Consider the following 25,231-nt stretch of genomic DNA (forward strand, 5'->3'; position numbering starts at 1 on the left):
GCTTTTGTAACTGGAAATAAAGAAGCTTTTAAGGCCACTTGTGTTAACATCATTCTCCTCTTTATTTTCCCTCCTTACCTGTTTGTCTTCTTTCTTTAGCTGTGTTGTACTTCCTCCTCCAAGTGAGCTTCCTAGTGGATGAGGGTGTTTCCCCTGTACTCTTGCAACTACTCTCCTGCGCCTTGTGCGGCAGTAAGGTGCTTGCCAGCTCCTCTTCCTCCTCCTCATCATTTTCCGGAGGGGGCTCTGGTAGTGCTGGACAGACAGGAGCTTCTCAGTCCTCTCAGAGCAAGTCATCCAGTAAAAAGAGCAAAAAAGAGGACAAGGAGAAAGACAAAGAGGGTGAGGCATCACCCCAACTTTCTCATACTTCATACCAATTCATATTTAGATTGTACGCATTCAATGCTGAAACGGGCTCAAGCCCCCCAATGAACATGAACAGGTTATTTGAGTATGGATAATAGATGCTAATGCCCTGACTGTGTTGTATTTTTGCTGACTGACAAAAGGTGATGGAGTTGGAAGCCAGGAGGATCAGCTGTGTATGGCTCTGGTCAGTCAGCTTAACAAGTTTGCCGACAAAGAGACTCTCATCCAGTTCTTACGCTGCTTCCTGCTCGAATCAAACTCATCATCTGTGCGCTGGCAAGCCCACTGCTTGGCACTTCATATCTACAGGTACTGCAGGCATCCATCACATTCAGACAGGCAGCTTAGTTTGGACCCAAACTCAAACATAAAGTGAGCATGGTCGTTAAATTTAGACTACCTTGTTTTTAGTTTGGATGATTGAGAAGAAAGTTGAGGCACCAATGAAAAAAACATATGGGATTGAAAAGCAACAATGAATTATTAAATGGTGAATCGAATTGTTGACATGTGAATCTCTCTGTAGGAACTCCAGTAAATCTCAGCAGGAGCTGCTGCTCGAGCTGACTTGGGCCATCTGGCCTGAGCTGCCAGCATATGGCCGCAAAGCTGCCCAGTTTGTAGACCTGCTTGGTTACTTCTCACTTAAAACCCCTCAGACAGAGAAAAAGGTTTGTTGTCACATGCTATGTTTGTACTGATACTATGGCAGTAATTGTTGTGAGATTTTTATACTGTTGCCTTATATTTTGTAATATAAACATCTGACTTTTTGTGATTAACAATTTAAAAATTGGACTGTGTCCAAAATGTACTTTTACGGTAAGTTTTTTTTAAGTAAAGTTACAGGAAAGTACTCTTCTGGATGCCTTAGCCTTTTCATCATTCAGCAGAGCATAGACATCAACAATGATATTGCTCTGAAATCTCTATCAAGCTGTTTTTCTATTAAATTGTTTCCCTTTTATGGTTTAGTTGAAAGAGTATTCTCAAAAAGCTGTGGAAATTCTGAGGGCACAAAACCATATCCTGACAAATCACCCCAACTCCAACATCTACAAGTATGTCTACAAAAACATGCTAGCTATAAGCAAGAAGAATGTAATTATAAGTAATGGACATTGTCGTCATAATAATTTTTATATTTTTCCTTTTGCAGCACTCTGTCTGGTTTAGTGGAGTTTGATGGATTTTATCTGGAGAGTGACCCCTGCTTGGTGTGCAACAATCCAGAAGTTCCCTTTTCGGTACGTGAAGCATAACTCCTCTTAATGGATACAGTTACCTACCCAGGGGAAAAAAATAAGTTTAGCGAATTTAATTCAAATGCAATTTTCTTTTCTTTGTTAGTTGTTGTCTTTGTTGTTGGTAAAGATTGGTTTGACTGTGGTTAGTTTTTGGTTTGTAATCTGAACAGTGAATACCAAATGTGACAGGCTGAGTCTTGTTTGCCTTCCAGAACATAAAACTGTCATCAATCAAAGTGGACACCCGTTACACCACCACTCAGCAAGTCGTCAAGCTCATTGGCAGCCACACCATCAGCAAAGTCACAGTGAAGATCGGTGACCTCAAGCGCACCAAAATGGTCCGCACAATCAATCTGTACTACAACAACAGGACTGTGCAGGCTATTGTGGAGCTGAAGAACAAGTATGTTTACTAATCATATGTTCATAATGTTTTTTTTTTTTTTTTTTTTTTAAAGAACGTTATAAGATACAAGTTACATTCACTTGACAGTATGAAGTAAATCAACTGTTTTCTCTTTTTAGGCCTGCTCGCTGGCACAAAGCCAAGAAAGTTCAGCTGACCCCAGGACAAACGGAGGTAAAGATTGACCTTCCTTTACCCATCGTTGCTTCCAACCTGATGATCGAGTTCTCCGATTTTTATGAGAACTATCAAGCCTCCACTGAGACCCTGCAGTGTCCACGCTGCAGTGCATCTGTGCCGGCCAATCCCGGGGTGTGTGGCAACTGTGGTGAGAACGTCTACCAGTGTCACAAGTGCAGGTACGCAGCACAGCAGGCTTCCTCTGCAGGTCTAAAAGGATTGGGGAACATTTGGTAATGATGGGAAACACTGAAGTGTATTGTATTTGAAAATTGATCGTTGTTTTCCGTTAGGTCAATCAACTACGATGAAAAAGACCCCTTCTTGTGCAATGCCTGTGGTTTCTGCAAATACGCCCGGTTTGATTTCATGCTATATGCTAAACCATGCTGTGCTGTGGATCCCATTGAGAATGAGGAAGACAGGAAAAAGGTAAGAAGTCACTCTGGGAAATACAAGTTAAAGGGGATTGCCATTAAAAAAAAAAAGATAATATTTTAGCAAAATAATCTGATTGGCAAAATATAAATTTTGTCCCCACTTTTTGCAAATGACTGAAGTACATTTTCCTGATGAATTCTTTATCTCTACCTTCATCTTCCCTATTTATCTTATAATATTTAATATATCTTGTTCCTGCAGGCTGTGACTAACATCAATACCCTGCTTGACAAAGCTGACAGGGTCTACCACCAGTTAATGGGTCACCGACCCCAGTTGGAGAGCCTCCTGTCTAAAGTCAATGAAGCAGCACCAGAGAAACCACAGGTCAGTCTCAAAGGAGCCCTGAACACTACATAAGAAATTAAATGTCAAGAAATGTTAAGAAAGCCTCTTTAACCACATTTGCTACTGACTATAAAGTGAGGCACAGCTCTGCTGATATACATCACACATATTCTTTACATATCTTAGTCTTTCAAAAATAAGATTTTGTGATGCGACAGGAAAAACAATGATAGCTGCAGACGAACAGTATTGTCATGGTAGACGTACAGCAGAACTGCCTGGATGTATGACATGAAGTCATTTATAGCAGCTTCAGTATTTTGTAGACTTGCATTTTCCTATTTCCTCAGAAATGTAAATTAGGCCTGTTTTATATCATTTCTATAGTTTAACCTCATGGTATTCTTTTCCTCTCTTTCCCCAAGGATGACACTGGAGCAGGAGCAGGACTCGGTACATCCTCTGCTAATGTGAACAGATACATTCAGCAACTGGCTCAAGAATACAGCGGAGACTGCAAGACATCATTTGATGAGCTCTCCAAGATTATACAGGTTACTGAAGAAAAATAAAGTTTTTAGTTACTGGTGCATTTAGTTTTTTTCCCTCACTTCCATAACACTCTGGGCTTTTTTCTATCCACAGAAAGTGCTTGCATCTCGTAAAGAGCTCCTGGAGTACGACCTTCAGCAGAGAGAAGCTGCCACCAAGTCATCCCGCAGCAGCAGCAGCCACCAGCCCACCTTCACTGCCAGTCAGTACCGGGCACTCTCCGTGCTGGGCTGCGGCCACACCTCCTCAACCAAGTGTTATGGCTGTGCCTCAGCTGTCACGGGTCACTGTATCACGCTGCTCCGTGCACTGGCCACTAACCCAGCCCTTCGGCAGATCCTGGTCCTCCAGGGTCTCATCCGTGAGCTGTTTGAGTATAACTTGCGACGAGGTACAGCAGCCATGAGGGAGGAGGTGCGCCAGCTGGTCTGTCTTCTCACCCGGTATGTCCATCCCCGTTAGTGCAGATAAGTAGAGGAGTTGACACTAATTCTAACTAACTAATAAGTATATACCGTACATCTAAATGTACTTTTCACACTTAGCCATGTGTATAAACTCTTGATCTCTGGGTTGCATTGGTAATTGAATATCATTTTTTTATCTTGTTTTCATATTTTCCTGCTTCAGAGATCATCCAGAGGCCACTCAGCAGATGAATGACCTCATTATCGCCAAGGTGTCTGCTGCCCTCAAAGGCCATTGGGCCAATCCTGACCTGGTATGTCCTATTATATATCCCATTGAAGAAGTTAGACAAAAGAAAGATTAAGAGAAATTTCTCCAGAAATATGCATTTTGGGGGGGGGGGAATCACATCTGTATCTAAACGGTAGAGCTCCTGGATTAAGCAGGTTAACTTTGTGGAAGAATTACAAATATTGATCTGAACATGTTCTCCCAACAGGTTAGTAATCTGCAGTATGAAATGCTGCTGCTGACAGACTCCATTTCAAAAGAGGGTGGATGCTGGGAGTTACGGTTACGTTGTGGTAAGCCTAATTTCCTAACCTTCATCCACAACGTGTTCTGTTTTTTTTACTGTCAGGCTGCAGATAAGTTTCATCTGAATGATCTTCTAACTTTGTCAAGTTAGTTGAGTTTTTCAGGTTCCTTACTGTGGCCTTAATATGTGTATTGTTACAATTGTGTATTTTTCTATGTTCAATATTGGTCTAGTAAATAAACAATATGGTGCATCACAATACATTCTGTACATCAACTATCAGCCCCGTTGTATGATTGTGATTAGTTGAGAGTTGAGAGACACTGAGCCTGACTTGTTGCACTATTTTATATCCCTCACAGCCCTCAGTCTGTTCCTCATGTCAGTGAATATAAAGACACCAGTTGTGGTGGAGAACATCACTCTTATGTGCCTGAGAATCCTGCAAAAGCTGATCAAGCCCCCGGCTCCCACTAGCAAGAAGAACAAGGTAATTACACTCTGTAACTCTGACATTCAGCTGCTGCTCTCTTGGCTTTCATTTGCCTTTTAAGTAGTTTGCAAGGACATGATAAGGTGAAAAACTTTGGATGACCTGGCAGTTATTCAAACCAAACAAAGAAAAAACAGAGCTGTAATCTAGACAAATAATCACGGAATGCTTTTTTGTTCTGATAAATAAATTAGACAAAATGATGACATTTTTTATTTCATTTAAAATACACCAGCTCAGATAATGTGAGAATTATATACACAGTGTCTGTCAGTAAGCACTTGGTTGAAACGAGTTCCCTTACACAACTGCATATGTTTGCTTTTCGTTGTAGGATGCTGCAATTGAGTCGCTGACCACAGTCAGGCCCTACAGTAATGAAATCCATGCCCAGGCCCAACTCTGGCTCAAGAAGGACCCCAAAGCATCATATGAAGCCTGGAAAAAATGTCTCCCGGCAAGAGGTAAATATGGTGTCAAAATAGCTGCACAATATATCAGTGAAGCAACATGGTTCTGTATTTTCAGTGAAATACTGAAAACTGATAAGGATGAACTTAAATTCACTGTTGAATTTCTCTTGATAATTACAGGCCAGGAGGCTGTGTCAAAGCCTCAGGGGAAGGCAGAGTTGCGAAGGCAGTACTTGTTGGAGAAGTATGTGTGGAAGTGGAAGCAGTTCATGAGGTCCAGAAAAGGAGAAGGTCTCTTCCCTCGCCTGCTCAAACTGAGCCACAACAACTGGCTGCGGCAGGTACGAAGAAAAAAAAGTGTTTTGTTGCAAGTATTAATATATACTTTGCTTGTTGTCTGTGGTAGTCTCATTAATATATTTTGAATAAGGAGCCAGTGATCACTCAATACATATTTGTTGCAGGTCCTTTTCACACCTGCAACTCAGGCAGCCAGACAGGCAGCTTGCACTATTGTGGAGGCCCTAACCACAATCCCCAGCCGCAAGCAACAAGTCCTGGACCTGCTCACCAGGTACGATCCTCAAACAGACAATCAGCAAGTCCAACAAACATCATGTTTTGCAATATTAGGGATTCATACGCTATTATTAGATTACTATAAGATTTCTTGGGTATTATAAGTTCATATATACAGTATGTTAGTGGAAATATTGTGTGTTTACTTCAGTAAATGTGTTAATGACAGAAAAAAGAGATTTGTGAATCTAAGTGATAGTCATTTTTAAACAAATCACATGCATCTTAGCTGAATGGAAGGTCAATATTGTCTCAAGCACATAATATTATCATCAAGACTGTTTTTTTTAACTATAAATGTGATATGGAGACTTGAGTGTAGACCTGACTTGGTGTAACTGTGTGTGTCTGTCAGTTATCTGGATGAGTTGAGTGTCGCTGGAGAGTGTGCGGTGGAGTATTTGGGTCTGTACCAGAAGCTGATCAAGCCAACACACTGGAAGGTTTACCTGGCAGCCCGTGGAGTCCTGCCTTACATCGGCAACCTGATCACCAAGGTAATGGACTGAAATTCAAAAGAATATATTTTATGATAAGTTAAATTCAGTGTTTTCATAGATTATCTCTATATTCCACTGGTTTACTTGAATTAGAATCTTTAGATATGATGAAATTGATTAAATCCTTCGCTTTTAATTTCATTACATTTCAAATGTTTGGTATCCATATGTATATCAGATATCAGTAATCAGATCTCTAAATTCTGTTTACTTCCCTATTCAGGAAATTGCCAATCTGCTGGCACTGGAGGAGGCAACACTGAGCACAGACTTGCAGCAAGGATATGCCCTCAAGAGCTTGACTGGTACATTAGTTTCAGCCTTGTTGTTTGTCTGACCACAGAATCTGACATGACACAGCTGGGTTTAAATGAGACTTTCACCCCATTATACAGTGAATTATAGTGTCATAGCAATGATATTATTGATTTGAATATGGTTGGTGCCACTGCAGGTTTGCTGTCTTCTTTCGTGGAAGTGGAATCCATTAAGCGTCATTTCAAGAGTAGGTTGGTCGGCACAGTTCTCAACGGCTACCTGTGTCTGAGGAAACTTGTGGTCCAGCGCACCAAACTCATTGATGAGACTCAGGACATGCTGCTTGAGATGCTGGAGGACATGACAACAGGTCTGTATCACCTTAACTTCAACAGACATGGAATCTAAATCGTAGTTTGACTTCTTCATTTTGATGTTCACAGCACTTTTGTTTATGTTATATATTTATTTATTTATTGCTTTTTAGCATATAAGAAAAACTTTGTTTCAGTCATAATTAGAAGGACATTTAAATGGTAGTTAAGTCTTTAATTGTCATTTCAACAAAGTAAATGAAGCATAAATTATATCTACTTATGTTTTCTACAGAAGAATCATGTGAAATTAATAAATCAGCCTGTGTCTTATGTGTTTAAACATCACTATTGTAAATCTTGTGCTTTTCATAGGTACTGAGTCTGAAACCAAAGCCTTCATGGCAGTGTGCATAGAGACTGCTAAGCGGTACAACCTGGATGACTATAGGACACCAGTGTTCATTTTTGAGAGGCTCTGCAGCATCATCTATCCTGTGAGTTACCTTTATCCTTATCAGTTTCAGTTAGAAATGTTCTACTCAACATGCTCAAAAAGAGTCTAGCTGTGAATTTGTCTTCAGCTGAAGTTTTTGTTTCCTTCTCTGCGTTTAGGAGGAGAATGAGGTGACAGAGTTCTTTGTGACGCTGGAGAAGGATCCTCAGCAGGAGGACTTCCTGCAGGGCCGCATGCCAGGAAACCCCTATAGCAGCAACGAACCAGGTATCGGCCCTCTGATGAGGGACATCAAGAACAAGATCTGCCAAGACTGCGACCTGGTGGCGTTGCTTGAGGACGACAGTGGCATGGAGGTAAAATGTGTATTCTTTACAATGTATGTTGTGTATCCTCTTCCTGGTTTCTGGTTGGATTCTAAGATCTGACATAATGTTTTTAATGCCACTATTTTTTTCCTCCAGCTTCTGGTAAACAACAAAATCATCAGCTTAGATCTATCAGTGGCCGAGGTCTACAAGAAGGTCTGGTGCCCTACAAATGAGGTGAGAGTCCTCATGCATTTGAAACTAAATGATTGAAGGTTTCAGAACGTTCAGAATTATGTGTTACAGTTGGTCATGGACCTTGTTCTTTTTTTAAAGGGTGAGCCAATGAGAATCATCTACCGAATGAGAGGTCTCCTTGGAGATGCCACTGAGGAGTTCATAGAGTCACTGGACTCAACCACAGGTTAGGCTTATTTCTTATCCATCTTATTTTGGAGACAAACATAGCTTGTTCGCATGTTTCTAAATCTAATATAACATGTAGTGATGCATAAGCCATTAGCCTCAAGGACATGCTTTTTGCCATCACATGTGCCTGGATTTAATACTCTCTTGAAAGAGCGAGGAATGTTTAAAATTGCATCCCAACTGAAGAAAAAATGTTTTACTGGATCTACAGATGAGGAGGAGGATGATGAAGAGGTGTACAAGATGGCAGGAGTCATGGCTCAGTGTGGAGGACTGGAGTGTATGCTCAATCGGCTGTCTGGAATAAAAGATTTTAAACAAGGAAGACATCTGCTCACCGTAAGCTAATATATTCTTTTTTTTTGCCTAAAAGGTGTTTAAGATAAGGGGGCAGTCTTTATTCTTGAATCTTAGTTCAAGTGTCAGATTCTGATCTCTTAACACTGGTTTACCTGGGTTTTACCTGGGTTATATTTATATTGTATGGTTATATTTTCTACTTTTTAAAATAGTTTATATTGTTAATTTGTTATATTTTCTATTCTTAAATAGTTTATATTGTTAATTTGTTATATTTTCACTTAATAGTTATTTGATGCATGCACCAATATCACCACAACAAATTCCTCGTATGTGTAACATCGTACTTGGCAATAAAGCTTTTTCTGATTCTGATTCTGATTACAAACTCCTTGTGCAGTTTTTCTAAATGCATAATATATACAGAAGTCTGCATCTATCTTTCTCACTCGCAGGTTTTGCTGAAGTTGTTCAGCTATTGTGTGAAGGTGAAGATCAATAGGCAGCAGCTGGTCAAACCAGAGATGAACACACTCAATGTCATGCTAGGAACTCTAAACCTGGTGAGTGTTAAAGTGACTGTGTTGTCTGATTAATTTATCAAATTTAGATTGGAGTGAAATATTAACCAGGCTTATATAATAGACTTTAACATTAAGTGTTCAGAAAACTCAAGCTTAATGTCCTTTTTCCTGCAGGCTTTGGTTGCAGAGCAGGAGAGTAAGGACAGTGGAGGAGCCTCCATTGCTGAGCAAGTCCTGAGCATCATGGAGATCATTCTGGACGAAGCCAATGCCGAGATCTCAGAGGACAAGGTACGCATTCATCCCTCTGAGTAATGAAGAAACCAATACATTTTTGACACCAAAATGTAATCAAAGCCTGACAAATTCTGTCTTGTAAATGTTGGGGGACTGATTTGTCTTTCACAGGGTAACCTGCTGCTGACGGGAGACAAAGATCAGCTGGTTATGTTGTTGGATCAGATCAACACCCCATTTGTGCGCTCCAACCCCAGCGTGCTGCAGGGTCTGCTGCGCATCATCCCATTCCTGTCCTTCGGTGAACTGGAGAAAATGAGGATCTTGGTGGAACGCTTCAAACCGTGTTGCAGCTTTGACAAGTGAGCATCACTTAGCTTTCACTTGCAGAATGAAAGAACATTTAAGCTTTTGAAATTAATAGAAACCTTCTCAGCAAATACAGAGAGTGGTCACATTCTAAAATCAAGCTGATTGTTTCAAATCTGTGTCTCAGTAGAACTGACCCCTGACTTTGTTTTCTCAGGTACGACGAGGAGCATAGTGCAGATGACAAAGTGTTTTTGGATTGTTTCTGTAAAATCGCCGCTGGAATCAAAAATAACAGCAACGGGCATCAGCTCAAAGATCTTATTCTGCAGAAAGGAATCACACAGAGTGCACTGGACTACATGAAGAAACATATCCCCAATGCCAAAAAGTAGGTCTTCTCTCTTTCTATGACCAAAGCTTGTCTGTCAAAGCTGTTGACACCATAAAACATATATCTGTGTTTGGTTAATCCCTTCTCTTCTTTTTCTGAACACTCTTGTTAGTCTGGATGCAGATGTCTGGAAGAAGTTCCTCTCTAGACCAGCTCTCCCCTTCATTCTCCGATTGCTCCGTGGTTTGGCGACCCAGCATCCCCCCACACAGGTACTAAATGTCTCTGTTGCTCCACTAGGTCTCTCTAATGCCCAACAGTGGAAAACTGATTTTTCTGGATGGTTATGAGTAATTACATTCATTGAAATGTTTGACCCAGCTGGCAGACTTGGGATCTTTTTTTTTTTTGATTGGATGTCCTCTTGTCTCCTGCCCAGGTGCTGATAGGCACAGATTCAATAACCAACTTGCACAAGCTGGAGCAGGTATCCAGTGATGAAGGCATCGGCACGCTAGCAGAGAACCTTCTGGAGGCGCTGAGGGAGCACAGTGATGTTAACCTGAAGATTGAAGCAGCACGCAGGGAGACCAGAGCGGAGAAGAAGCGTATGGCTATGGCCATGAGACAGAAGGCCCTGGGAACACTGGGCATGACGGTACTCTTTTCCTTTACAGTCTTTTCTCTTTTTTCTCCATTTTCTGTGTTCATTTTGTCAAAATGCTGTTCATCTCCACAATCACTTTCATTAACACAGCTCGATGTTATATTGTTGATTTTTATTAAATGTGTGCTTAATGTGTTTTCAGACCAATGAGAAAGGTCAGGTGGTGACGAAGACCTCACTGTTGAAGCAAATGGAGGAGTTGATAGAGGAGCCAGGCCTGACCTGCTGTATATGCAGGGAGGGTTACAAGTTCCAGGTACACGACTTGTCCAGGACTATGAGTGAAAAACACTTTACTTTAGTGTTTACAAGCCGGACATAAATGTTTAATAAGCTGGCCGTAACACAGTATAAAGTTATTGTAAGCAGGTATAAGTGGTTAGTGGTATAAAAATCACTTGTCATATATGTAAAAACAAAAAACCTTAAAATATCCTCATCTGTGTATATCTACATTATATTATGTTATAAATCACTTAAATAGTGAATTTGTGCTTGTAAATGGGTAAATTGTCAGCATCCACTGATAGTGACTGTACACAAAATGATATTGATATACCAACTTGTGGTGTTCTAAATTAACATTTGGGTCCTTGTGTTTCTAGCCAACCAAAGTCCTGGGTATTTACACTTTCACGAAGCGTGTGGCCTTGGATGACTTTGAAAACAAGCCTCGCAAGCAGCAGGGCTACAGCACTGTGTCGCACTTTAACATAGTCCACTATGACTGCCATCTGGCAGCCGTCAGGTAAAAACAAAAACCTGCCGATGTTTAGAGAGGCCTTTTAACATTTTCTGCTGCAGCATCACTGTTCATTTATTCTAACTGAGTTTTTTTATATTCCCCTGGGACAGGCTGGCCCGTGGGCGAGAGGAGTGGGAGAGTGCTGCTCTCCAGAACGCAAACACAAAGTGCAATGGACTGCTTCCTGTGTGGGGGCCACATGTGCCAGAATCAGCCTTTGCTACATGCTTAGCAAGGTAAAATCATGCATCAGCACACACATAGAGCAAAGGTTTCCTTCATGCGGCGCACAGTAAATTCCTAACTTGATTTCTCTCTTCTGCACAGGCATAACACATATCTGCAAGAGTGCACAGGCCAGCGGGAGCCCACGTACCAACTCAACATTCATGACACCAAACTGCTGTTCCTCCGCTTTGCTACCGAACAATCGTTCAGCGTCGACACAGGAGGGGGAGGACGAGAGAGCAACATCCACCTCATCCCCTACATCATCCACACCGTGCTTTATGTCCTCAACACGTATGTACATTTCTGATATAAGATGTTTATGAAAGGAGAAATTACTCATCAGACATTCAAACTGTGCCAAGTGAAGAGCTGTAGAGACGACACAACCGAAAGTCAGCCTATTTGACCAACATTTAGCTGGTGTGGCTCAAGTTTTTCACACCACTATCATCTCAATTTGTTTTGCAAACTGTCGCTGCAGTACAAGGGCTACGTCCCGCGAGGAAAAGAACTTGCAGAGTTTCCAGGAGCAGCCGTGTGAGAAATGGGTGGAGAGCTCATATGAGGTTGAAGGACCGCACTATTTCACCATCTTGGCCATGCACATCATGCCGCCTGAACGCTGGAGGACTTCACGGATATACTTCCTACGGAGACTCCTGGTTAATGCACATGCCCGCAAGGTCTCAGCAGTCAGCACCAACAAGTACGACACTCAAACTTCTTAAAAATACATTCTGTCCCTCTTTGTATCACAGCTGACACAGGGGTTGATGCAGCTATTCTGTGCACCGTATTTAGTAAACCTCTTTGTTTTGAATTACGTTAGAAATGGGCCTGCACGGATGGCAATATTAAAAACCAAATGCATCTCATACCCACATGGTAAGATGCACTGCAAGTTTCCAGTTAGGAAAGGCTGTTTCTCTGATGTACCAATGTTTGTGGAAAGCCGATCAAAGCTAAGAGAATCAGTCTGGAAGCGCTGTGCTACATTTAGGAATTTCAAATGTAAAACACAATTTATCTTGTAACAGTCTCCTACCTTCATCCTCCTCTTCTTGTTTATCATCAGACTCACAGATAAAGCACCAAAGGAATATGCAGTCTATCGCTCGCCTCTCCTCTTCTGGGGCCTGGTGGATCTAGTCTACGACATGTTCAGGGTAAATGCTCGACAGTTTCAAAACTACTGCACATGTTGATGCCACAAACATTTGCATACCTTACAAACCAATTATATTTTCAGCTGTGTTTATGTTTTTGTTGGGATGCTTTGTTTGCGTGTTGGTTTTATTTTCGCTATGTTTGTAAAGTTACAGAGACATGTTTGATGTGTGTATTTCAAAATGTATTGATGCTTTCTCCTAAACAAAAACATGATGGACCCTTGACACGCTGAACATACTTATGAAATCAAATACCATAAAACATTAATTTCTTGTTTGAAAACTTACTAAACTTACTAAGCTACTATAACTGACCTCTCTTCCATTGTCTTTTTTTTGGCCGTACAGAAAGTACCCACCAGCAACACGGAGGGGGGCTGGTCCTTCTCACTGGCAGAATATGTCCGTCACAACGACATGCCCATCTACGAGGCGTCAGAGCGCGTGCTCCGGGCCTTCCAGGATGAACTCATGCCCGCCGAGTCCTTGTCAGAGTTCTTTGATGTTGTAGGTCAGTATACACACACCTGGTCAACTTCACCACTGTTTGACTATCAAAACACTTCTGACACACATCTGAATGAATTTTGGAAATGGGAGAAATCCATGTCGCCCTAACTGATGCAGCTCTTCTTTTGGAGTCACTCCCTGGCCTGGTGGGAGTTCAGAGGTTGATATGAAACTTGACTTCCTGTTTGTCTTGCAGGTCTCCTCACTGAAATCGCAGACCCAGACCTCTTCCTGCAGGATTTGTTGAACTCTTTGCCCTGATGGCCAACCTCAACCCACACCCCTCCAACACACAACAGCCCTGCAAATAACGTCAGGACACCTACCAACTGAAGAAAAAAAAGAAAAAAAAAAAGATTTTCTCTGTTCACACACATGCTGAGACACACAGAGTATACACCATGCTTCTTACTCACTTCCCCTCCCCCGTATGACGTCTTCAAATTAACTTTAAGCAGAAACTATGTGTAGTCTAAAGAAATCATCCACTTTTGGCAACATTTCTGTAACGTTTAACAAAAAAACACAATGCTGTTAAAGGGTGAGGGGAACACACTGAAACAGAATTTACGCTCTGCTCCTGTGATTCAGATCGCTTCAGTTTAGAGTTTCTTGTCAAGCTTCAGACGAGAAGACTTGTGAGACTCTGCGAATTATTAAACCAGAGATGTTTTGTGCGTTTTCTGGGTCATGACTGTTACCACCAACAAAGCTGAAGCTTCTCTGTTGTTCTGTCTTTGCAGGTTGTCACAGAATGGATTGTTGAGAGAATTTAATTATTCATGTTCAAATATTTCGTTTTCTGGTTGATGGAATGACTCGTGAATTCTGTTTTAGAGTGGAAATCTTGGCTTTCAAACGCCCGTCCCCCCCTTATGATATTGGAGTGCAATGTGAAGGTGACTAAAAATGTTTTGGGATTTGACCCACCACGTGTTAAGAGTGGCATTTGATTTTATCTTGTTTTCCTTCTTTGTTTGTTTTGTTTAAGTTGTTTTTTGGTCAGGGCTTTTTAAAAATGGCAAAAAGTTTCAGTGTCACAAGGTTTTTGAGCTGACCTGTCCTTTTCTTGCAGACTTTTGCTGTTTGGTATCCATGTAGGTTCTAACTGGAATTTGAGTGATGGACAGAAGAGAAACATTTTTGATTTGTGTGTATGTGTAAGGTTTATTTTATCAACCTCAGAAGTAACGTGGGGAAAAGAACAATGAATAAAAGTTTGTTTTATTTTTTTTCTTTCATGAAGCTTTGCCTTTGTGACAAAGTGAACTTTAGACTTGTGAAAGATTTCATCTGTTGCAATGAAATATCAGACATGTCTAAATTAATAATAAAACAGACCTACATTATATCCTTAAACACCTTTTTCTTTGATTAATTGATTTGTCATTAAGTTTGTTTTCTTCCAAAGCAGTTTCTTCATTTCTTAGGCCCCCAAATCACTGGCAACACTCTTGTGTCAATCCCCAGAACAGTGCCGCTAAGTTTTCAACTTACAAACTGTTAAGACAGCACCCTTGTACTTGAGAGCTGAATGCATGGTGTGGAGTTCGCCCAGTTTATTGTAAATTCGCCTATTCCCGCTGCTACAGTGTTCAACTTGTTGCTGAATGTCTGCTTTTTGAATTTAGCCTCTGATTAATAAAGCTGTAATAATTCCAAATATGATCCAGGGTGGTAACCTCCTCTGTTCCTGCCGCTGATGCATCACTTTCTAAGGCTACGTTGAAAAAAACACATTTGTTTTCCAATCAGAAAAGACCTTTCTTTTTCACCTTAGTGAAAGATTAGCGACGGCTTGTGCATGCAGGGTCACTTAATGAACTGACAGTAACAGCTGGACTCTTTCTGTTATTACAACTTAAAATGTCTGATTAAGAATTATGTCATTGCTGTTAAAATGTAAAGAACCACAGAACAGACGTGTTTAAAATGCATCGTGTCTAAGTGCACAAGAGGTTTTTTTATGCATTTGAATTAGATCTGTATCGGATTAGATAGTTTTAGCAGTTATTTGTTTATTTGAACAAACATCTATTTAAAGTAGTAGAGTAAAAGGATACAGTGCAGTCTGTAAACTACTGTTACATTTTAAAAGGGCATCTAAAGCCCAAACTGTCATGTTTTATGTTTTAGATCAGTAGCTCCCTGCTGGCTTCCGATTGCTCCATTCCGGTATCCACTCTGTCTGCCTCAACCTGAGCTGCTCACATTTACAGCTCTAGCCGTAAAGAAAAGACAAAACACGGGGTGACATAAAAAGTGTTGTACATGCAGGAGCAGTAGAAAGCATCCTGACTGGAAACATCACAAACTTGCATGGTTTGCGCATGGCCCAGGACAGGAAGGCTCTACAGCAGGTGGGTGATACCACCCAGGTAGCCATCTGCTGAACATGAGCGACATTGGTGAGGCGAGACATCCGTATCTGCTGCTGTACCACCTGACCGCAGAGCAGCTTCTTCCCTCAGGCTGTGAGACTCTTGAGCTCATCATCAACACTCCTTTTTTATAACAGATGTAGCCTAAAGAAATCAAACGTATATATTTAAATGATAACAAACCCTTTAACCTCGTATAAAATCCATGCACAGAAATGCACTTTTTCAGTATTTGAGATGCACTCAGTTCATGCATTTTGGACTTCAGGTCAGTAATTATATATAAACATTCACCTGTATCTTTAGGGTGTTGAGACCAGAGTCCAGGGAGAAGTTTTCTGTGTGGATCATGTCCGAGGTAGGGCTGTGAGAAGGCCACTAGAGGGAGATATTCATTAAGACATGATATGTGACAGATTGAAATTGTTACTCCCCATTTTCAGTGTGAAACTGTTATTGTTATCTGTTATTTACTAATAAGATTAAAAAAAAAAAAATCCAAGGGTTAATTTTAAGTTTGCATTTGCAGTGATGTGAAATAAGAAGATGTGTTCCAGCAGGAAATCATTCTCAACCCAGACTGTTAATGATGAAAACCTCAGTTTATTTTCAACTTCCATATGAAAGCACATATTGCACATTTCACTTACAGCTTTCAATGAGACATCTTATACATCACAACTAAGAATAACATCACTCACAATGTTGTAAAAAAAAAACATTTACAAAACAAAGTATGCATTGGCATACGTGTTTCCCTTTTACACAAAGGAATATGGCTTTTACTTTCACAAAATCTTGACAACATGGCCTTTAAGTGACCAGTTTCAAGGACTACTATGGTTTAAGGCAAGAAATGCACATTTTAAGGCCACTTTGGTGGATGACTGATACAATCACAGTGTATGTTGTATCAATCTTACATCTTTTACACATCAAAAACACACATCGACAACAAAAAGACCCTAAAAATCTCTTGGATTTACAGTCCTTTTTCCACCTGAAGACTTCTTTTCCATTGGAAACTTCTTCTTGATATAGTGCTGTTATTATGAGCTTGTGGACACACAGTCCCGCATCTCATTTCTTTCCAATCTTCACTTGTGTATCCACGAGTTACTGGCAGCACAGCGGCGCCACGTCCTCAGCCGGTGAAGGGAACAACCGCATGGCCTCTCTGGAGTATCTGTTGTAGCCGTTGTGAAAAATCAGTGCCTTCTTCACCGTGAAGAAGGAGACGGTCTTGTCCCACACGTCAGAGCTGGACACCCCGGCGTTCAGCTGGCCCTCCAGTGCTGAGCGGAGCCTCACCGCTCCGTCTGTGCACTTCCTCTCCAGAATCATCATCTTACACATGCTGAGAGGGAAGAAAGAGAGACATTAGATTAATGCCATGATCCCAATATTGGGGCAAATAAAACAAAAACTGTGTGCTGTGGTGGTACATGAGAAAATGCTTCTGCCCCAGAGTTGAATCAAAGGGTCACACACTTTTCAGTGTTATCTGTGCAAGAATCAGGGCAACATCCCTGTGACCCCAGAGTGACCTTGAATGAGATGAAAGTTAAAAAAAAAAACAAAAAAAACAAAAAAACAATGAGGATGAATCGAATGATGAGTTTCTACGGATGAGTCTTGAGCTTACGTTGTGTGCTGATCCCTCATGGTGGATGTGCCGTCGGATGGTTTTCCAGGTCCAGGTCTGTGTCGGGTGCGAGAGGCGTTCAGGGTTATGATTTTACCCAACGAGACCTCCCTCCCTTATATACTTATGCCAACGTTCCCATCAATTTTAATGCGATGCTGGTTCTCACAGTGTTGGGCCAATCACAAAGCAGTGTTATGACAATAGGATGTGAATGAATTAGTTGAATTCATGGGGTACAATGGCCCCGGTCCAAACAAACAGGTGGGAGGGGCCCTTCGCTGGCCTCTTGTCTCTCATCTGATGCGCCACGATGAGGGAGATATCCTCATTATTGTATCGACTGGCAGTGATATGTTGTGGGAACGTGGGGGGAAAATGTCGCGCGGCCATTAAACAACATGGTGGACAGAGATGTTGGACATCAGACCAGAGCTCCAACTCTTTATTCTGTGAACTGGTGTAAATGTAGCAGAATTGCCCTTTAAATGATAAGACAACTCTGAAATCCTCACAGACTCAATGTCTCAAATTAATAGCTACAGTTCAGGTATACTATATACTATGTAAATAACTATAATCAAGATATAGTTTCTCATGTTATTATTTGTAATATTAGCGTCCTTAATGTGAATTTCTACAATTTATCTCATGCACCTTTGCATTTTTAGGCCCTCTCCTTGACAAACTTTAAGGAAAAACTTTATCGAGCTTTCCACAAAGTTTCCCACCCTTCACACACACACTCTCACACACACCCTATTCTTCTTATTTAACTTTCTGTCTCTATTTCAGCCTCTCCAATTCTCACGGTGAGCGTCTCCCATGCTTGATTGGCTGACAATAGCGTACGATCCGTCCAGATGGTGTGCCTGGAAGCCCTGTTGACAGCACTGTGTTCCTGGGTGTGTGTGTATGTGTGTGTGTGTGTGTGTGTTGGGATGGAGGGAGAGGGAGGGGGGGTTGGTCACTCAATCTTTGTTCGATGGGGCACACTTCCTTTGTGCAGCCGGCCTCAGTGTCATTAACACTGAAGTGTGGGAAGCCTGGGACCACAGCGGCTCCCACGTTCCACACAGGCAGGAAGGGAGCGTGTGACTGAGACGTGGCCAGCGGCAGGCAGGTCAGCCAGCTGTGTGTGAGTGTGTGTGAGAGTGTGTGTGTGTGTGTGTGTGTGTGTGTGTGTGGGAGGGAGGGGAAAGTGAATGAGAGTGTGGCTGTCTGTAAGAGTATGTGGGGGGGTGCGGGGTGGGGGTGCCTGATGTGTGAACATGTGCTGGGAGTGTGGAGAGTGTTAGGATGTTTACAGTTGAAGCCGTTTTTCTTTTCTAGCGGTTCTGATCATGTTCATCGACCGGCAAATTAAAGTGGACAGCCCGAACTTCAAAAGCCACCGAGTCCTTTTACACAGCAAAGCATCCAGTGTTAGTTACTGAGGCGTCAGACTATCACTAAACACTTCATTCGCCATATGGTTTAATGGTGCTTTTGAAAGTGCCTGAAAATAGTGTTGATAAAATCTCACATTTTCTCTGTCAGACTGAATTGTAGCGGGAGAATTACAATTGAGTTGAAACATTAAATGGTAATTTAAAGCTGGCAGGGTCCGCCACATAGAAACAAGGTAAAAACGGTATGGAATTGTGTCGTCCTTTACAGTCACTTTGCTTATCCAGTTTATATAGAGAGGCACAGCAAAACAACATTGTTGGCCAACGATCTTTCACTTCTGATTAAAATGTCCTCAAAAAACAACATAGCTCTCCTTTAAACACTTTATTTGGAGCTAAATCTGACAGTGAGAGCACCTGTGATGTCAGTAAAGATGCCCCCATCCTGTGAAAGAACCAGTGTTGTTCTAATGTCCACAGATGAACTGAACATTACTTATTTGAAGCTAATGAACAAGAAAACGGGCTTTTTTTGGGGTCTTTAATTAACAGACTGTTTTGGTGTGTGGGGCAACACAACTTCTCCTTTCTTCATCAAGTACATTTTATTTGAGTCCAAAAAACCTTCCGAGAAGCCCTTCTCCCATTCATCTCTGAGACGGCTCAACTGTTGCGCGGCTCCGTGAGGAAAAGTCTGCCGTGTCAAACCGGTGGAAGTGGCTGCATGTTGGTCTTTTCTAATGCTTGGCCCTCTGTAACACCCACGTGTGCCTGGTGGCGGAGGCACTTTGTGCTCAATTACGTGGCGGCAGAGATGACATGAGACAGCGGCGTGCTTCCCTCTGGGGTCACCACTTTCCCATATCAACACAAGCACAGGGTCAGTCTCCCAGCTCCTCCCTCCCCCCACTCCCTCCTCGCTCCCCCACCGCCCCACCCCGGGCTCTTTCTCTCGCAGTCTATTCCTCCACCTGCTCCCCGGAGACACACTCATTGTCCCCACGGCTATAAACACTTCATTGAGCATGTGGCAGCCCTGCGTTCCTCAAAGCCCTTCCCAGCGCTCTCATTGGCCCAGGGACTGTGAGAAACTCCAACAAGCCCAAGACCCACACATTCATATGGAGATTTGGGTGTATAAATACAGGGCAGGGGCAGAAGAGAAGGCAGCTCATATTCAACAGGCTCTTCTGACCGAGCAGGACCGCTCTGACTCTACAGCGATGGCTCCCACTGTGTTTGGACAAGCAAGCTTTCCTAAGGAACACCTGACTCCTGCTCATAAGGTAAGCTTGATTTCTACGAAGTCACATTGCTCCCTTGTTGAATTGTGCTTACATCATTTGAGAAAGTGTGATTATTTTTATCTAACTGATTTTTTTCTTTCTCTTTCCTGCAGCTGAGAAAACCAATGGTTGAGAAACTGCGCAGAGACCGCATCAACACCAGCATCGAGCAGCTGAAGTCCCTGCTGGGCCCTGAGTTCCTCAGGCAGCAGCCCGACTCCAAGCAGGAGAAGGCGGACATCTTGGAGATGGCCGTGGCCTATCTGAGAGGCTGGCAGCAGCAGAAGCCGTCCAGCCTGACCTCCGGCTTGATGACGGCCGGCGATGGCTACTCCCGGTGCGTGCAGGAGGCCGTCAGCTTCCTGTCCCACTGCGAGGTCCAGACCCAGACCCACAGCAGGCTGCTCAGCCACTTCCAGGGTCTGCAGGCATCCGGCAAGACCAGCCACAGTCCCTCCACCCTCTCCCCTCCTGGCTCTCCGCTCCATCAGGTCAGCTCCAGCAAGGGTGTGAGCCAGGCCAGCGGTGCTCTGTGGAGGCCCTGGTAGGGTGGAGGCAGCATCACTCCCACGCAGAGAAAGAGAACTATGTCTGTGAACGTCATGGACAGAAAGTTAAGACTCACTGAAGTCTGTTTCCTTTTGCTTTGGCAGGAGATTCAATATTGTTGAGTTTTATACTTATGGAGAAATGGGCACCATGTGCCAGTGTTCCTGGTGAAGGACTGAAATGATTCAGGTTGTACTGAACGTGTACACCGTGTCTTTACACATCATACGCAGTGTTTTGCTCTGTGATCGTGTTAAACGTTCCTGTGGGGAAAAACAACTTGTTTTGTTTGTTTTGCAAACGTCATTGAATGATCCTGTTGTAACACCCATGTTGGGTTAAAGTATTGAAGTGTCTGAGACACTGTTTGATTCATGTGTTTATTCAACTGTCTATCTCTGATACTGAGTATCACTGACTGATACATTTCACCAGCTTGGTGTTGATGAATCAAAAACATCCCATAAATGGATCCCATGGATCCACTTTTACTGTAAATCGTATTATGATTATGCTTGATTATGACTACATGTAACCATTATTTGGCCGATGTGTGAAGGAGAGTTACTGTTGGACTGTTAACTGTTCAGTTGTGATGTTGAATACAGATGTTTTTTCATCCTCAAATGAATACCTTTTATAAAGGCATTTTATGTTGACGTCAATCTTTGCCAAAAGAATCTGATGAATTACTTCCTTGAGAAGTTTGTCTTTGAAAGAAATAAATGGAAAACTTCACATGAAGTTTTGAAAACGTAAACAATCTTTGTGTTTTCACTTTTGTGTCAGCAGACAAAGTTCATATAAAATCATGCATACAAACTATAAGTTTGTGTGTCAGTACCTAAACTAATGACTGAATGAATAATCAATACCTGTGTGTAGGAGAGCCGGTAGAGTTTGTGTTGGGTTTGTAAATATCTCCATTGGGGATTACACACTTCAATCCACCTCACACAGACGGTTTGTCAGCACAACATTTAACTACAAGCAGCTTCACAGTTGTTCCTCACTCCAGGGAGCAACAGCAAAGAAATCACAGTTTGACTCCTGTGGCACTTTGTTTGGGTTATGCTAAAAAAGCACTTGTCCCATAGTGACATGTCACATAGCTTCCTCTACCTCCATACAGTCACTTTGTTTGTTGCATTTAGGCTCCACAGGTTTAAACACTTGTGTTGTTGGAAAGAATGATTTCTAGATTTGGAGAAGAGAAGAGGGACCATTCATACAACTGCATTTAAGTGCATGCTGCTCCTGATGTGACTAGGTTAACACAGACTGAATTTAAGAGATTAGAGACTGAGTCATTCTTCAGTATACTTGTGCAAAAGTGAACCAAATTATATTTATTCTGGTTCCAAACAAAGGCAACGTAATAATATCTACACTCACTCTCAGGGTCATTAGAACCAGTGGAGCTGAACATTAAACTGCATTTGAATTTAAGAAATAAATGTGTTTTGATATGCACTGATTTGTTTACTATGTGTATTAAATATAAATGTGTCTTTTTTTCTGCTGTATCATATTTTGTGCCTCAGTATTTCCCACAGGGATCATTAAAGTTTCATCTTATCTGACCTTGTGGGTGCACAGGTGGTAAAAAAAAAGAAAGAAAGAAAGAAAGAAAAGAAAAACCAGGGTGTGATGACACCCCCGCACATCACATGCCCCACTTCTGTTGTGGTGGTCAGAGCATGCTGTCTAGTGCTTGAGTTATGTCTCAAGTGCCACAAAAGTCTTTCACAACTATTTTGTGTGTGCAGAAGTTGTGGAGAATGTGGCATGCCTTGCCTGGGACTTTCTCAGGGTCTCGTTGGCCAGGCCAGATGGTCTGGCTGAAGCTGCCTCCCCTCCCCCTTCAACAGGAGATCAAACACCATAGCTAATGTGATGTGTAACAAGACACACTTCTATTGTTCCCGTCTCGGGGCCAGTGAATAGGCGCAGAGTGTGGGAAACGGGAGATACCACACTCACAGAGAGATGGCTGACGGGAAGCCGCTCCGCACTGCCGCGGGTCTGAGCGAGGGCCGAGACTTTATGGCAGGAATTCAGAGCTCTCAGGCTGCTCGTGGGAGGGGAACTCGTCTTCACACACACTTGTAGACAAAGACCCCCAGCAGCCGCGTAGGGCACACTAACTTTTCAGAGGAGGCACAAACTCACACAAACATGCGGACAATGAAATCAATGGAGAGGACAGATAATAAAGCCGAGCATGGACGGGACTTGACAGATTGGCAGTTGCTACTGTGCTTTCAAATGCTGCAGTGATGACAAAAGAGATACAGACATGAATTAAGAGATGGAGGTGTTTTCTTGGACACACCTAGATACACAGATGAAGAGCAAACAAGTAGTGTTGAAAGCGCTGACTGGGACAGTAAATATCAACAGGTCACAAACCTGCTCAGAAGGCCCCCAGGGGGAATGCGTATGTACACTGAAACGTAATCCCTACAGCTCATTGAAATAACCCCCACTTCACTTGTTTTCACAAAGTACCCAAATATCACACTTAAGCTAAAGTAAAGACATTGTGTTGAATTATCACTTTGGTAAAAGGGGAAGTCATCCAAACAATTAGTACTTGAGTAAAAGTCTTAAAGTATCCTATATCGAATGTTAAGTAGTCAAATTATTTAATTCTGGTTATAAACGTACTTCTCTTTACATGTATTCAGCATTTTTCTGATTGTAGGAATCAGCATTTTTTTTCTTATCCAACTGCCAATCAAACAGAGACCTTTAGAAAATATCCTACATTGCCTCTGATACATATGTACGCTGCAAAGTAACTTTAGTAACTAAAGTAGTTGGATAAATACAAATACAAGGTGTTTCTTGCCTGTAATAAGTTAAAGAAAATCTGCCACTAGAACAAGTAAAAATAGTTTAAAAGTAGGCCAGTCTCATATTAACTGTAATGAGATAGTTTGACTACAAAAACAAACAAATTCACTTGTTAAGAATCTTTTTGCAGTAAAATGTTGCCAGTGTGTGGATGCTCTCTGCTTTTCTTAACTTGGGCAACATATTTGCGTGGAGGAGTTGGCATGGAGTGTTTCTGTTGTGGCATTTCTACTTTGACTTAATTAAAACTTTGGAGTTCCTCTTTTAGCGTTGAAGAAGGGGTCTGAAACCTTAAATTAAAAGAGTCAACACAGACTAAAGGCAGACAGGCTCCTCTGTGCCAGGCAGCCAAGCCAGTTGACTTGATTTTTCCCAGATGGACCGGGACACAGACTTTCTGTTTGTCCTGCAACAAAAGATCAATTAACATTCCCAGCGGAGCATTGAGGAGCGGCATGGCTTTTGTAGCTCATTTACCCTGATGTTGGGGACTGGTGGGAAACTGGGGAGACGGGACTACTCACACTGCACCCACAAGGCCGGCTTCACATCTGGGGCCAGCCAGTGATGGAGGCCCTCAGAGGCACTCTGCCAGCCCGCTCGTAATGCCATTAACTTGACACTAATTTGACACAGTTCATTTACAACAGGGTCTGCAGACCCGTCCGGGGGGAAGCAAGACAAGAGCTTATAGAGTTTTGTGCAGTGTTTAAGCGGAATATGTGACTGGAAAACGATAATCTAAATATGATCTCACCACATACAGCTGAGCATCCAGGAATAAATGGAAACTAATCACCTGAGATCAGAAACACATGACCTGAAATCATATATATATATATATATATATATATATATATATATATATATATATATATATATATATATATATATATATATATATATATATATATATATATATATAAATCAGTGATAAACTTATTAATTTTACTAATGCTGTCATAATGTTACAGGTGGCTGTCTATCTATCTATCTAGCTATCTATCTATCGTACACGTCTTACGTCGTCCTGCGTGGGCTCGGGTGTAAATAAATGATTAAAATGCTCTTAACGAGGGAACACAGTGAATCAAAAAGTCACGCTGTGCGTCATTAGGTGCGCACGAGACCTTTGAGCGTCGCCCCTGCACTGCACGCGGTCTCGACTCGCGCCGCCGGGAGCGTGCGCCACCCCACCCGCCTGCTTTCACACCTGCCAGGACCCGAGTCAGCCTCAGATCATCGGCAGCGTGCCTCCCCTCAGATCCCTGCGGTCTGTCTTCACACATGACTCCTGTGATGGAAAAAGTGGAGCAGCAGTTGGAAAAAACAAACAAACAAAAAAGCAAAACAAAACAACAACACCACCAACAACAAAACGCCCCAAAGCAACAGGTGGGAAACCGAACCTGCTGCCAGCTGACGTCACTCTTTGACGACGATGACCACCCCCCCACTCTTTCAGCTTTACGCTGCTCATTCATTTAAATAGTTCAACATATGCATTAAATTTAGCTTAAGTGTGGTGAGTGTGTGACCAAAAAAAAAAAAAAAAGGAACATTTTATTTCCATGTGTCCAAATGCTCCTGTTTTGAAAGCACCAAAATGCTGTCTGGAGGAAGGGAGACTTCCTTTGAAGAGAAAATAAAAGTCTCCAGCTTATATTGTTTTATTACAGTGAAGCATTTGGTCCTTAATTGCAGTAACCCCCCTTTGAAGATGCTCTCTTTCCTGTGCTTCCCTTCCCTCTATTTTACCTCTAAAAAAATTCAACTCTGACCTGCAGTCTGTGATGAATTCTCAGATGACTCTGATAAAGTGTTAATTACCTGTTGCTTATCTTGGGAAACATGCCTCACACAGATAAATGCTCTGTGAGTTATTGACGTGTCTTCCATTGTTGTGCT

At 42.1% G+C, this 25,231-nt stretch overlaps 2 protein-coding genes across 11 annotated transcripts in view; both read left to right on the forward strand.

The window, feature by feature from the left end:
• ubr4 (ubiquitin protein ligase E3 component n-recognin 4) overlaps nt 1-14,880 on the forward strand; it is a 44,984-nt gene extending 30,104 nt beyond the window's left edge. For all 10 annotated transcript variants that reach the window (XM_037104048.1, XM_037104049.1, XM_037104050.1 and 7 more), the window contains 39 exons: nt 100-342; nt 513-681; nt 899-1,043; nt 1,348-1,433; nt 1,532-1,619; nt 1,832-2,025; nt 2,148-2,387; nt 2,502-2,640; nt 2,851-2,976; nt 3,363-3,491; nt 3,583-3,932; nt 4,120-4,210; nt 4,397-4,481; nt 4,798-4,925; nt 5,263-5,392; nt 5,522-5,682; nt 5,806-5,915; nt 6,276-6,417; nt 6,644-6,725; nt 6,875-7,048; nt 7,368-7,489; nt 7,608-7,805; nt 7,914-7,994; nt 8,094-8,181; nt 8,398-8,525; nt 8,942-9,049; nt 9,185-9,301; nt 9,419-9,609; nt 9,774-9,947; nt 10,063-10,162; nt 10,330-10,548; nt 10,700-10,813; nt 11,163-11,305; nt 11,413-11,538; nt 11,630-11,824; nt 12,015-12,239; nt 12,609-12,699; nt 13,051-13,213; nt 13,409-14,880. In XM_037104048.1, coding sequence (XP_036959943.1) covers nt 100-342; nt 513-681; nt 899-1,043; nt 1,348-1,433; nt 1,532-1,619; nt 1,832-2,025; nt 2,148-2,387; nt 2,502-2,640; nt 2,851-2,976; nt 3,363-3,491; nt 3,583-3,932; nt 4,120-4,210; nt 4,397-4,481; nt 4,798-4,925; nt 5,263-5,392; nt 5,522-5,682; nt 5,806-5,915; nt 6,276-6,417; nt 6,644-6,725; nt 6,875-7,048; nt 7,368-7,489; nt 7,608-7,805; nt 7,914-7,994; nt 8,094-8,181; nt 8,398-8,525; nt 8,942-9,049; nt 9,185-9,301; nt 9,419-9,609; nt 9,774-9,947; nt 10,063-10,162; nt 10,330-10,548; nt 10,700-10,813; nt 11,163-11,305; nt 11,413-11,538; nt 11,630-11,824; nt 12,015-12,239; nt 12,609-12,699; nt 13,051-13,213; nt 13,409-13,473 — 5,660 coding nt within the window. In that variant the 3' untranslated portion in view covers nt 13,474-14,880. The remainder of the gene's footprint in view (nt 1-99; nt 343-512; nt 682-898; nt 1,044-1,347; nt 1,434-1,531; nt 1,620-1,831; nt 2,026-2,147; nt 2,388-2,501; nt 2,641-2,850; nt 2,977-3,362; nt 3,492-3,582; nt 3,933-4,119; nt 4,211-4,396; nt 4,482-4,797; nt 4,926-5,262; nt 5,393-5,521; nt 5,683-5,805; nt 5,916-6,275; nt 6,418-6,643; nt 6,726-6,874; nt 7,049-7,367; nt 7,490-7,607; nt 7,806-7,913; nt 7,995-8,093; nt 8,182-8,397; nt 8,526-8,941; nt 9,050-9,184; nt 9,302-9,418; nt 9,610-9,773; nt 9,948-10,062; nt 10,163-10,329; nt 10,549-10,699; nt 10,814-11,162; nt 11,306-11,412; nt 11,539-11,629; nt 11,825-12,014; nt 12,240-12,608; nt 12,700-13,050; nt 13,214-13,408) is intronic.
• A 4,889-nt stretch (nt 14,881-19,769) lies between these two features.
• LOC119023039 (transcription factor HES-5-like) lies at nt 19,770-21,224 on the forward strand. The gene is made up of 2 exons (XM_037104653.1): nt 19,770-19,915; nt 20,029-21,224. Exons 1-2 carry the CDS (start codon nt 19,853-19,855, stop codon nt 20,461-20,463), a joined length of 498 nt encoding a protein of 165 aa, XP_036960548.1. The 5' UTR covers nt 19,770-19,852; the 3' UTR covers nt 20,464-21,224.
• Nucleotides 21,225-25,231: the final 4,007 nt, after the last annotated feature.

The sequence above is a fragment of the Acanthopagrus latus genome, chromosome 7, assembly GCF_904848185.1.
Source record: "Acanthopagrus latus isolate v.2019 chromosome 7, fAcaLat1.1, whole genome shotgun sequence".
NCBI classification, from domain to species: Eukaryota; Metazoa; Chordata; class Actinopteri; order Spariformes; family Sparidae; genus Acanthopagrus; species Acanthopagrus latus.

Excerpts from the sequence above, each read along its gene's own strand:
- LOC119023039 (XM_037104653.1), top strand. The coding sequence starts at position 19,853 with ATGGCTCCCACTGTGTTTGGACAAGCAAGCTTTCCTAAGGAACACCTG. Across the intron at positions 19,916-20,028 it reads ACCTGACTCCTGCTCATAAG|CTGAGAAAACCAATGGTTGA; the intron begins GTAAGCTTGATT and ends TCTTTCCTGCAG.